Here is a 13,729-nt window from a genome sequence, read left to right on the forward strand (position 1 = left end):
AGACCAAGGAACTCGGTGTTGGTGTGCGTGTGATGACCGGTGACAGGTTTCAACATGTCCTCGAAGGCTTTTCAGCAGCCTCGAACGCGCTCCTTCTCTTCCCTCCTAGATCATACGAAGCTCAAAAAGCTTGAAGACAATAGCTCCTGTCGTGTACTCATACCAGGTCACCCTCAGAAATCCCCTAATCTCTCCAATGTCATGCACTTGCAAGCAGTGGAAAATACAGTACTCCAGATGCGGCCACAGGTTGCCAGATCCGCATAAGAAAACGAGGTACTGCCCAGCTGCGCGGAGAAGACAGCTAGCGACCGGTGCTCGCCGACCATCCATCTGTTCTGGTGGACCAGCACAGCGTAGCACTACTGCTAAGGCTGGTTGGTGTACCCGCCCCAGATGTGAGGAGAGGGAAGAACAGGAAAGAGCCCAAGAGTTGGTACGTGAAAGGGGATACTGCTGGGAATGTTGCAAGTGTCGAGAGAGAGGTGGTCGCAATCTTTTCTGTGTGCGCTGCCAACATGATATCTGCCGCGACTGTCGAGCTGCAACTGCAACACCCAGTACACCATCGATTCGAGATTCACGAGCGATTTCGCATGATTCGAAGCATTCCGGATCGAGGCATTCCGGGTCGAGACATTCAGGGTCGAGGCACTCTGGGTCGGGACATTAGTTGCCTTGACGCCATTTCTACACTGTCAGCAAATCAAGCAAAGCACAATCAATGATTGTCATCTTGTCAACTCGATCGCTTGCCTCTCTTTACTCGTTGTTGTTCAGGAATGGGTTTTGTTGACTCTGACATCGAGATCGATTACGTTATCTATGCAGAAATAGGTTATAGCAGAACTTGCCGTCTTCTTGCCAATTAATGCATGTTGATGACAGGTTGCCAGTACGTTTTAGGAGCTCATAGGAGATGTTCAGAGAAGATTGATATAAGATTTTGTTGGTGTTCTCAATCTCGGACCGATAAACATCGTAAGCCTAATAAGGACTCCACAAAAAGACTAGTCTCAGGCCTTCTCGACCTGTCGCTTTTAGGCCCGAGGGTTACCTCTAGGCACCTTCAAAGGCCACTAAATAAGGAGGATCCATCTTTTTCGGGAGCTTTATCGGGGGGCACCAAACATCGTACAGTGCCCAACGGCGTCCTGTACGAAATACGGATGATACTCCTACGACAATCTATTATGATATGAGAAATCCATGATAATCAATTTGAATGCATAAACCTAGAGCCTGATATCTTTCACTTGCCACATCTAGCTATGCAACTCATTACCTACTCGAAACATTTGCTTACCGTATGATCAGAAGGGGAAGTTCCTTACATTCCCAAAGATGCCTCTGCTTGACTCAACCATGGACGCCAGCAGATCGAGAACCTTGTTTACCAACGCCACCATCATCACGGTAGACCCTGAACGGACAATCTGGCTGGACGGGGCCATCTTGGTCAATGGAGATCGAATCGAGGCCATCGGGAAAACAGCCTCACTCCTCCAAGAGTCTCGATCTCGGCCCCAACAATCCGAGTGCGAGATTGTAGATTGTCAGGGCAAAATCATCATCCCTGGCCTGATCAACACACACGCTCATCTAGGCCAATCCATCCTACGTGGCCTGGCGGAAGACGTGCCCCTACACACGTGGCTATGCGACTCAATCTGGCCACTTGAAGCAAACTACGAGGGCGAAGATGGCTACGTTGCAAGCCGACTGACCATTGCAGAGATGCTGAAGAGTGGCACGACGTGTTTCCTAGAGGCGCTGTTGACCCACAGCAGCGGATTCGAGAATGCTGTTCGAGCAGTAGATGAGATGGGGATTCGAGCATGTCTGGTACGTTTTTTTATCTTTCGTACCTCCCATCAACTCCTTACAGAGTTCTCTCATGTATGATTTCTTGGGTGTTTCAACTCAGAACTGATGAAATGGTCAGGGCAAACTAGTCAAGGTGGTTCAAGAGTCAAAGAAGTTTGGAATGACGGACCCTCGAGACCGTGACATTTCAGGCATGTCGATAGACGCCGCCCTCGCGGCACATGAGGTATACCACGGATCTTCCAAAGGCAGACTTCAGGTCTGGATGGCAGCCGGCACTCCTCGAGGCACAGACGAGTCGTCCCACAAGGCCATCGGAGACGCCTGTTCCGAGCATAGCATTGGTCTCACCATGCACTGTGCCGAGGCGCCCAAGGATCTGACCATCTATCGCGAAAGTTACGGCTGTAGTCCCATCGAGTTTTGCTCCCGAACTAACCTCATCGGCCGCGACAAAAAGACCGTTCTCGCACACATGGTGAATCTCGATCTGGATAAGGACTTGCCATTGTTAAAGGAAGCTGGAACCACGGTCGCTCACAACGCGAGCAGTAATTGCAAATTGGCCTCCGGGATCGCCGCGGTGCCGGAGATGCTCGGGGCGAAGATCAACGTCAGCATGGGCACTGATGGCGCTCCTTGTGCGAACACGTACGACATGATTCAGGAGATGAGGGTCGCGGCGCTTATACATAAAGGATCCAGACGAGACGCGGCTATTGTGACGGCGGAAGATGTCCTGATCATGGCTACGATCAATGGCGCCAAAGCGTTGGGTCTGGAGAAGGACATTGGAAGTCTGGAGGTGGGCAAAAAGGCGGATTTTGTAATTATCGACACTTCCGGCCTTCATTGCGCGCCGTTTGATTCACAACAGGTATTGGAGGGAGGAATCGACCCTGTCACGGTGGTGGTGTTTTCGTGCTCGGGCGCCGACGTCGACAAGGTGGTGATCGATGGCGAACTATTGGTGGACGGCGGTAAGTTGGTCAGGTTGGATGAGAAAAAGATCAGAGAAGATGCACAGCGGACGGTCAGGAGGATAAGGAACAAGAGTGATGGTGTCAAGAACAAGCTTAAGAGAAGATATCGGTAAACACTGAAAGACATGAATCAAAACATCATAACATGAGGTACACTTTGTTTGAAACCAGCTTCTATATTTTATGTCCATTATCAGTGGGGAAGATTACTTATAACTAGCAGCATACCGCGACAACATGTGCTGTTCGACCGTATACGTCTTTCCGGTCCCCATCGAGTCACCAGTGCCGAGGGATTTGATGGTACAGTCCGGGTTCCCATCCAGGAAAAACGGGATGGAATACCTCTCGCCGCCGGAAGTGTTGATGACGCGGTGAACGGTGCTCTTGTAGGCGCCGTTGGTCCACACGTCCAGCATGTCCCCTATGTTGACCACGTACGCGTCCTCCCGAGGCTCGACGTCCAGCCACTCGTTCGTCGCCTGGTTCAACACCTGCAACCCGGAGTTACCATCCTGGAGCAATAGAGTTATGGCTCCAAAGTCCGTGTGCGCGCCAGTGCCCACCAGACTGTCATCTTTGGTGTCCGGATGAGGAGGGTAGTGGAGGAGTCGGATCGAAGAAATGGGTTCATGGCAGAACTCTGCGAAGACGCTGGTGTCGAAGTTTGAATGCTCCAAACCTGACGCGAGGATCTTCATGATGATGAAAGAAAGGTCGGATACGGACCGGTAGTAATCCAGAAGAGGAAGCTTGAATTGTGATTCTGGAATGAGATCTGGACTCGGCCAGATGTTTGGTTCTTGAAAGGGGCGAAACGGTGGAGTTGCACCTTCAATTTCACGGCCGATGAAGAAGCCCTGAGAGGAAGAGAACACATGAGAATCCTAGTAGGTACCGGAACTTGTGTAGGAAGGGGTAATGATGATGGACTGAGCGCGCCAGTCATGCTTGAGGACCCGAACTCACCTCTTTCAGGTCTGGTTGTTTCCCAGGTTCCAGGAATTGTTTCCCCATGACCTCGTACCCGCGACCGGGCTTCCCACATAGATTGCGCTTCTCTTGATCTGAGATATTGAAAAATGTCCTGGCGGCAGCAAATGCCTGCTGCTGAAGTGTCTTTTGAATGCCATGTCCCGTGAGCTGGAAGAAACCACTCGTGGCACAAGCCTTGCGGATCTGCTCGACCACCGTGCTTGCTTGGGATGAATCGGGGTCTTGCAAGTATGAGCTGAGATCGATTGTGGGGACTTCAAAGTCCCGCTGGAGAGGTTCAAGAGAGCCCATCCTGGGCTTTCACAATACGAGATGATGAATGTTCTTGATGTTGCTCCGATTGTTATGTGTGTGCCCTCCGGTTACAAAACTTGCTCTTCAAGTCTTGCAGTGTGTACGTGTGGGTGGCGCTTCCTATGCCTCAGCTAAACCTCAGGGTAGTCTTGAGTTCAGATTCTTATGGTTGATTCCAAAGTATGCATTGTAGACTTTATTCTGAGCCGGAGGTCACCGTTATCAATCTATCACACACGCAAGTCGTGTTGTACAACCTGCGTGGACCGGGGAAAGATACGGGGTACATTGATTGTACATGGCTAGTCATTCGTACATCAACCTACCTAGGCATTGAGTGTTGGGATGGACGAGAAGGGTCCAGATTTGACCCTTGCTCGATAAAGTAGTCTTATCACTGAGTTTGGGGAGAGCGACAGAATCTCAGTAGACAAAGAAGATCTAGAACCCATCTTTTAGTAATGACTTTTGGTCATAGGTGGATTCAACTATTAGAAGATATGGCTCCCACACGAGGAAAAGTGGAGTCGATCGATATCGCAGAGTCGGTACGATTCGCACGAACCGATAAGGAATTCCCCTTCTCTTGAACAGTATCTGATAACGACAGGTTCCTTGGAACTTCGTACTTTGTCGAATCACCAACTCAATAATGCTACTTTTATCACTCCCTCTACTCCTCCTTTCTCACTATCCGGTCCCCGCTGTGGTACAACATCCTTCGGTCCCGGCCAGATGGCCAAGATACGCGAGAGGCACACATGTACGGAATGTAGTTCGCGACGACAAAAGTGCGATCGGCGCTTGCCGTGCGGGCGGTGCGTCAAGCGAGGAATCCCAGATAAGTGCCGGTTGGAATGGTCTGAAAGCAGACATCGAACACCCACTTCGCGACAGCGTCAATTGAGGCCGACTCCATCGAGAGATAGAGTCGACGAATCCTCCCCAGGCCCCGGTATGCTGCCAGTGGTCGCTAGGAATGCCACACCCACCACCACATCTTTCGAAGCCGGAGAAGGCTGGGATGTTTCCAGGTCCAATCTGCCACGTCCAAGGTATGTGTTTACGCCCTATGAGCCGCCACAACTTCGGAAGAATCCAGCCGAGGTCGTTTGCAATGGGACACCATTGTTCTTCTCCTCGACAAGCTCAGGTTGTGGACCCCACCTGACTGCTGCTGCACACGAGGCGTTTCTGCAAATGCTTCTCCCGAGCCTGGACCATATCTGGAAACTTGTCGACTACCACGAGGCCTACCTTCTCTGGTACCACTGTTGCTACCACGGGCCGACGTTCAGAGCAGAACTCGAAAGTGCCATCGCCGAACAGGAAGACAAAAGGGCGTTGAACGTCGGTGGCCTTCATCTGCAATGGCTGGCTCTTCTATTCTCCATCATGGCAGCTAGTTTGACATGCTCGTCCGAGAGACGACTCAAAGACTGGGGGTTTTCCAAGTCCGAAGCAGCCAAACTTTCAATGCAATGGTACAAGGCGGCCATCACGAGCCTCAATCACGGTGAATGGATGCTGAACCACGATACGTATTCCGTGCAGGCAATTACCACGCTGACCATGTCGGCGCACCCGCTAGGTAGGTCCACTGAACTCTCCATCCTTCTCGGGGCGGCAGTGAAGGTCGCCCAGGCCCTCGGGCTCGATAAACTCGACTACAACGCGACCTTGGAGAAGGACATTGACCCGACGTCTCCGCAAGATCAGCGGCACCGCCTGATCAAGCGCGAACTCGGTAGGAAATTGTGGTCACAGCTCTGCGTGCAAGATTGGACGTCGCTCCCGTTCGCCGGAAGTCACAATATCAACCCGTTCCACTTTACAACCATTTTACCGTCGAGTCGGGACTATCTGACCATGGAGCCTCTCCCTGCCACGTTCCCGACGTACATCAGTTACGGCAACTATCTCTTCGAAATCGCCAGGTTGGTCGTGCGGCACCACGAGGCGACCCTCCAGGCCACCACGCCCTTCACCGAGTACCAGAACATTCTGGACTACGACACACAGATGAGGAGCCTGGCGACCAAGGGGATGCCACGCTACTTCCACGTCATGGAACCCGTGGACACCATGTGGCCGGAATGGGTGCATTGGGCACGCTCGAGTCTCACCGTCTGTTTCGCCCACAAGATCATCATGATACACCGCGCCTACATTCGACAAAGCTTCACGAATCCGCTGTACTCGATGACACGGGCAACGTGCACGGCTGCGGCCAAGACGATCCTCAATGAAGCGAAAAAGGCCAAAGAAATCGACGGTCCGATCATCTGGATCGACAAGGCATTTTGTGTGGCGGCAGCCATCATCCTCTGCTTGGACATATTCCATCGGCCCGACTCCGACCCTGAGCTGGCCACCCACAAGGGTTTGGTGTCGGAGTGTATCGAGCAACTCCAAAGGTTTGAAAGTAGCATCATCGCCGTCAGGGGTGCAATTGTATTGACCGAGATCCTCGCTCAGAGAGATCGTGCCAGTGAAAGAGCGCGTATGGGATGGCCGGTACCGAACATCGACACCGCCGAGATAATCAAAGCAATATCTCTTTCGTCAGCGGTAGATGAGTCGCTGCTGGAGTCAAAATGGTCGGCAGAATTGTTTCCTCCACAAATGGGTTTCAGCAATAAGTTCCTCTTCGAGAATTTACTGGGCCATAGGACGTCCAGGGAGTAAAAAGGGCGACGACTTGAATATTGAATATAGGCGGGATGCCATAAGGCTCACGTAGGAACACGAGTACGGGTAGCAGCTTAATCATTACTGACTAATACTATCTCACCATCGCCACGCGGCCTCCATCTCGTCCCCTTCAACTCTGCACAGAGACTTTCTTCACTCAGAATCCCCTCGAATCTGATCTGATCTGATATGATTATGCAAGGCTGTTGAAAACCAGGAGACAGGTGACTACCTCATAAGATTGATCATATTAAGAGTGCAATAGTCGTTATGCCCCCTACTCCGTTATTAATTGTACAGTCACTTTTTTTTGGTGGCAAGAGCCAACACCACGGCATCCTTTGAGAAAGTCATAGCCAGCAGAGGGACCAGCTGTACGTATTACAACTGGATTTCCTGGTGGTCATACATCATGGCTCGATAGGTCTTTGAGTACCATGTTCGGTAAGACGTTGCTTTCCCTCACTCTTCTCGACACGATTCCGTTCGGACTCGATATATGAATGAGTAAAATCTCTCAAGTCAACTACCCATGATTGATCATGTCGACAAATGTCCCCAGACGCCGTTTATTATGCAAGTATGTTTGAAAAAAAGCCCCTTGAGCGGAAGAAAGCTGTTGGATGAAACAAGCAAAAAAGACAAAAGATTTTGACACCGTTCGCTTCATGGCTCTGGCTCTCTTTCTGCCAATAACAAAGGTGACGATTCAGTCTCCAAATCATCCAGAGCGACGGCCTGTTTCTTGATCGTGATGGAGTGGAGCCGATGCTTGAAATCAAGCAGCTTTAGGTTGGGGATAGAGATATGCGGAATCTGTCGTCTTCTTCGGTACAAAACGGCCAAGCCCATGAAGCATAAGACGAGGATAAAGCTTGACCATAGGAGGGTCTGAAAAACACAAACACGAGACAGTCAGCCGGCTGAAAAGAAAAGACGGTATTGGGGGAGGAGGCCGGGGAGCGAACTGCAGAAGGTAAGAAAAAACCAGGACTTACATGTGATGGTGATGGTGTCTTGACCACGGCCGAATACGCCATGACACCTCTCGCACCATCCAGGGCTGCGATCCTAACGTGTCCATGGATTTTGTCGAGATTGAAACTGGTTTCGAAGCCGTCACGTCTGGCCTCTTCGATGGTCACGAACTCGGCATCGTCACCACCTTTGGCCCCGGCGCCGCCACCATGAGCTGCCTTCTCAAGTCGCCATGACGATACCTCTGTCGCACCGTTCCAACTCACATACGCCTTTCCAGACTTGACCTTGACGGCCGGGTTTGTCTTGGGCTTCCCGACCCACGGGTGTTTGAATATGCGGTACGACTTGACCAGGCCAAAGTCGATGATCTCGAAGGCGATGTGGGGTGCAAAGTGCGCCGCGCACAGCACCTTGCCCTCGGGCGAGTACTCGACGTAGGTCGGCGAGTTGCCGAAGCCCACGAGCACCGTCCCCGTCTCGTTGACGACCTGCACCGACCCCTGGGACACGTTCAGGATCTTGTCCGGGTGGACGTACTTGCCGACCAGGGTGGCCGTCATCTTTTCCAGGTCGAGCTTGATGATCATGCCCTTGCTGTGGCTCGAGGGGCTGTGGAAGACGTTGTTGGCGTGGTTGTCGAAGATGGACAGCGTGTTGTTTCCCTGCCAGGTGACGTGGTGCTGCCAGGCGAAGTCCAACGCGTGGTTGAGGTCCCGAAAATCGTTGTTCTTCCCTCCCAGTTGCCAGATGACCTCGCCCGTCTTGCCGCTGATGCAGACCACGGCGTGCATGTAGCGGGCCGAGATGACATAGTCTCCCGAGTCCGTCTTGTCGACGCTGTTGATGTGGAAGAAGTCAAAGGCGTCGGCCTTGGATTTTCCATGCCCATCCTTCATGTTGGGGCTGCTGAAGACGTCGGTCATACCGATGTGGTCGGTGGCCCGCCACTCGAACAGCAGCTTCCCCGTCTCGATGTCGATCTCCTGGAACATGCCGTCCTGAATCCAGCAGCTCTTCCCCAGCTTCAGGTCCGTGCAGTCCGCCTGGTGCTTGTGGTAGATGGTGATGAGCGCGGTGCCTTGCGGCGTGATGCGGAACTCGTGCGAGTCACCCTTCAGCTTCTTGCCGTGCGGGTGTATCCGGTAGGCAACCTCGTAAGAAGAGTTGAGCTAACACGGTGTCAGAGGACGACAAGATTCCAAAGAAGACATTCCAAATTCTAAAACGGATACGAAGAAGCCTTACCATAACGTATGATTTCTTGGAGTGTTTTGCCGGCTTCCCGTGCTTGGTCTTTCTGTGTTTGGTCCAAAAGGTCAAGTAGTCCTGCCCCCTGTACTTTTGGACGTTGAAGTTCATGGCCTGTTCAAACCTGTGGTTGTCCATCCAGACCAAGTTACCTCGGGGGTCCGTTATGATGGGACCACGTGCCGCCCCTTGCACCCACGGGCCTCTGGGCGTGAAGAAGAGGTTCCCATAATCGCACCGGGAATCCCATTGTGTGATTTTTGGTGCCGGTGCCTCGAAATCAACAGAATGAAAATGCTTGCGGGGGTATAAGCCATGGAAACCCAGGTCATAGGCGTTGAAGGAAAATGCGGCGGCCGTCCAGGACAGCACGGAAACGGCGGCGCAAAGCAACGAAGACTTCATGATGGTGCGCTACAGCAAGCTACAGGACTGGAGTGACAGACAATTGGGAAACAAAAAAGAGAGAATCGGCGACCACGTTACCAGAGTCAGAGTCATGATTCTCTAAGAGTCGACCGGGATATTCAGGCCCTAAAGATCGCCCGTTCGCGTGTCTTGTGTCTGCGTGTGAGCGGTCGCGGTACGCCTGGGTGAGATGTGAAGGGACGGTGCTACCGACACATCTGGTTTTCTGGGACATATGCAACGAATGAGACGGCGGACAGCCTTGTCAGCGCTGGCAGGCCCAAAAAGTATTGATCATCACAAAGCAGCTGATGGATCCCTGGGAGAGGCTCTAAAGGCCCCACTGGACAGGGCTTAAAGGGCCACCGGTGACTTGAGCCTCCCAAATACTCCATAAGTATCAAGTTTGGAGTAATCTCAACTTCTCCTGGCGCCGAAGAGGCAGGGGGAAAGGTGAGGCTCTAAAAGGCGGAAAGGAATTGTGGTTCCAAGCTCCGTTAGCAAGTCAGTCAGCAGGACAGCGAAGACACGCGATCTCTCATTTCATCATGGAAGGGCCCCAGTTGAAATTTGTACACGTCGGAACGGAGGTGCGTGAATCCGCCCCTTAGCGACTTGGCAGCCATCGTATTGCATGAGCTGTTTTCCTGGGGGGATGCCCAAGAAGAGAGATGGTGCGCTGGTTCAAACCCACCCTGGGCCTAAAAGGATGATGCATGTGGCGAATAAACGGGCCATTGACCCATGTCTAGATGATTGTCTCGATGATAATCGTTTGGGAGATTAGATACGTTGCACCAAAGACGTACAATAGCATCAAAGTTATCTGATGCCCGCCTCAGGACAGATTCCGCCAATACGAACACAACCTCCTCCCTTCAGGCCAGTCTACATTCAGCGCGTATTCATGCGTGATCCTGGTCATCAATTGTCGCTACGACCGTGATCTCAACAATACTCCACCGCTTAGCTATCGGTACTTTTCATGTCCATAATTGTGCACACGACACGTTGGGTATAATGCAGTCTTGACTAAGCTTTGCTAAGCTCCAGTGAGCCCCCGAGCCCCTCCTTCAGGGACTGTCGCATGGCATGGCATTACCCGGATACATCCTTTGGGAGCGAGCGGGTCTGATTTCGACATCGGAAAAAGGTCTCCATGATGATAAAGCATTCCATTCTTCTTCCTTCGTTCCGCACCCATGAAAACGTGTGTAGTGGTAACGGCCAAGCATATATGTTCAGTACATACTTCCCTCCTATACGGAGTCATTACTGAACATTTACGGCACGAATCATTCAACTCTGTGGGCTCGAAAAAATTGAAAGTGTAGGAGTACGGATGGAAAGGGGGCTGTTACGGACGGATATAGTGGAGAGCAAGGAATACTAAAGAGAGGCAAAGGGTGCAAGAAGGTGTCGCGAGAGCGGGTCCGGGAACAAACCCAAGTTATCATCACCGGAAGCCTCGTAGAATAAATAATATCTCCGTATCCGTGCATTATTACAGTGGCGGGTACTTGCACCGGAGCACCTGTGCCGAGGGGGTCTGCAAGGCCCCCCCTTCCTATCTGCTCGGGGGCCGTTCAAACTTCAAGGCCGAGATCATCCACTTCGTACTCCGTACATCCTCCCCAATAGTAATCATTGAATCCCTTTTCATAAGCCAGACTTTTTGACTGTGGGAACAGGCGGGCTGATGCGGCTGAGAAAAAAAAAGAGAATGGGCTGATCAAAGTTCGAATGCTTTCTCGAGAGCCGCCAATGCGATCCTGTTGAACTCTTTACCGCATTCAAGGATCGCTTTTTCACACGAAGTAATAATGTCAGCATTTATTTCTCCGGTCCGGCACAAGAAAAAGTCACCCAAAAGTGAGGACGTACCGTCTAGTTGCATAAAAGTATGAGGCGCACCCTTGAATCTGACCAGTTCCACGGTACAACCCGCCCGTTTCATCTTTTCCGCATACGCTTCACCTTCGTCCCTCAGGACGTCCATGTCTGCGGTCAAGATCAGAGCCGGAGCCAGATCCGCGAAATTGGGGGCGAGTATGGGGGACACTTTCCACTCGTTCGCCAGATGATCTGGTCTGGGCGAGCCGAGAAACTGTTTGTGAAACCACTCCATCCTTTCCAGAGACAGAGGTTGAGTGTCCGCGAGTTCATTGTACGACGCGTACGGATGGTCCTTTCGAATCGGCCCTTCGGCGGTAAAGACGTGCAGGTCTGTGACGGGCACGGCGAGAATCTGCAGCACGAGCGGGATGCCAGCGTCGCGACAGACGTGGCCGATGACGGCGCTCAACTGACCACCGGCTGAAGCACCTCCGATGGCGATGCGGGAGACGTCCAGGCCATATTCTTCTGCTTTGGTGTCTCGAATCTACATATACTCCCCGTATGGGAGCATAATCGTCGTGTCAGTTTTCTTCTCCTAGCAAACAACCTCGTTTGCTCTCCTCTTGAGGAGGGAAGTGATTGGGTGAGTGAGTGAGTGTGCTTCTTACTTACCCAGTGGAAAGCTGCAATGGAGTCGTTGACAGGAATTGGAAACTTGTACTCTGGTGATAACCGATAATCGACATCGAACACTACACAGCCCAACTCGCGCACAATCCGTTTGCACAAATCAAAATCGGTGACCAACCCACCAAAGACCCAGCCACCGCCGTGGTAGTTGATGTATACCGGCCTAGGTTTGTCGGTGGACGAGAAGGCAGGTTCGAAGACTCGAACCGTAATTTCTCCCCCATCAACGGGACATTTCAGGTCGGACCATGTAACCCCGTCGCTAGGAACACCATCCCTGCCGTAGGTGATGGTATACTTGGCCGGATCGGCTCGAAATTTCTCAATGGGCACTTGATGAGTGGCCAGGCGACCGGCAGTGTATTTGTTGTAGTATTCGAGGAATGCCGGCTCGAAGTTGGGAGCTAGATGGTCTGGGATACTGTTATGCAATGGTTTTGCAGATTCCACAAAAGGTAGGTGTCCGTCCTCGACTTTCGCCATGGTTGATGCTATCTTTCCGGGGTCTCAACTAGTCAACTCTCTGTGCGATCGAGTCCGCTGCTTTTGTAGAGGCCTCTGATCCTGATAAGGGAAAGGTTTCGTAAGGGACCACTCGCCGATGAAGCAGGAGTTTGCTCGTATCACCGAAGGTCTGGTCGCCGCGCTGATACTTGGGTGGACATCAACGTTGATACGGAGTTACATCAGAAGAACTTACCCCATATCAGCACATTGGCATCGTGGGGATGTCCGAGGCTTCATCATGCTTGTGATTCTGTAGGGTACGAAATAGCCTCTCCGTCTATATATATATAAGTAGTTTGTGATTGTTGTATCACCACTGTTGAGATACGGTGTAGGCTCCCTGAGGCACCTATGTGATTTGGGCACGTACAAACGAACCACATGGTGCCTAACTGACCTTGAAGCACCCCAGAGACACAATGATAGTGGTAGCCTTGACGCCCAGCAAAAGCCCGAGTCACTCCACAATGGCCTATTGATGTACTGAACAATAACAAGGTGTTGCCAATGGAGAACCTGGGTACTCCGTATGCAGTTCCCTATTCCTTATCAGCCTCACCAGCAACCAAGGACTCTCGGGCTTTCGGGCTCTGTAAGGGTACGAGAAGCTCAAGGCGTAAGCTTTCATAAGCATTTTCGCCTCGACGATCCTCCAGTACTCCGTTACCTCCGGAGGCCAATCCTTGAAGGACCACATGTCCATACTCCGTACATACTGTACACTTCGTGGGATGTCTATCAAAGCCAAGGATCCAATTCTCATCGACCAATTTATCAAAGCCAAGAGACATTATACTCGACCTGAAGACTTATTCAGCGAACACAAGGTACTGCCCAAAGTTACTGAGTGGACTGATAAGGGTATCGATACGATTGATCGTCGAGCGCCAACAAACCAGCCCAAGGCTTTTAACAGCCTGAGTCATGGCACCAACTGCGTCATAGTCGCCTCACCGGCCATTCGAAAACACCTCACTTTCCCATACCTAGTTACTTACATTTCAAAGTTCTCCGTACTTCCAGATGTCGATTCCTTGGGCCCTAGAAAGATCTCATGCTTGCAAATCACCAACCAAACCCTCTCGGTCCAGCTGACAACCCCATGCCTTAGACCAGCCTCCCCCCCCGAAAGCCCCAACCAACCACTAGCCCATCGTCGTTCGCTCGGGCGGATGGTTGCGGGACTATTCTTGAAAATGGTAAAGATGACATATTGAATTCGTTGCAAGTCATTGCCTTCGTCCCATTCTCTCCCTGCGGCT

The 13,729-nt window shown here is 51.7% G+C and overlaps 2 protein-coding genes across 3 annotated transcripts; both read right to left on the minus strand.

Annotated features, from left to right (window-relative positions):
- Positions 1-6,854: 6,854 nt before the first annotated feature.
- PV06_02317 (uncharacterized protein) lies at positions 6,855-9,914 on the minus strand. The gene is made up of 3 exons (XM_016402984.1): positions 9,021-9,914; positions 7,793-8,944; positions 6,855-7,685 (listed from the first exon to the last, which is right to left on the minus strand). The coding sequence occupies exons 1-3, from the start codon at positions 9,426-9,428 to the stop codon at positions 7,461-7,463; spliced, it is 1,785 nt and encodes a 594-aa protein (XP_016266881.1). The 5' UTR covers positions 9,429-9,914; the 3' UTR covers positions 6,855-7,460.
- A 793-nt stretch (positions 9,915-10,707) lies between these two features.
- Positions 10,708-13,352, minus strand: PV06_02318. 2 transcript variants are annotated; one of them, XM_016402986.1, is made up of 3 exons: positions 11,943-13,352; positions 11,316-11,814; positions 10,708-11,234 (listed from the first exon to the last, which is right to left on the minus strand). In XM_016402986.1, the coding sequence occupies exons 1-3, from the start codon at positions 12,441-12,443 to the stop codon at positions 11,164-11,166; spliced, it is 1,071 nt and encodes a 356-aa protein (XP_016266883.1). In that variant the 5' UTR covers positions 12,444-13,352; the 3' UTR covers positions 10,708-11,163. The 2 variants fall into 2 exon arrangements, with proteins under 2 accessions (XP_016266883.1, XP_016266882.1); XM_016402985.1 differs by having other exon boundaries at positions 10,708-11,814.
- Between the last annotated feature and the right edge of the window lie 377 nt (positions 13,353-13,729).

Source organism: Exophiala oligosperma (genome assembly GCF_000835515.1).
Source record: "Exophiala oligosperma strain CBS 72588 unplaced genomic scaffold supercont1.2, whole genome shotgun sequence".
NCBI classification, from domain to species: Eukaryota; Fungi; Ascomycota; class Eurotiomycetes; order Chaetothyriales; family Herpotrichiellaceae; genus Exophiala; species Exophiala oligosperma.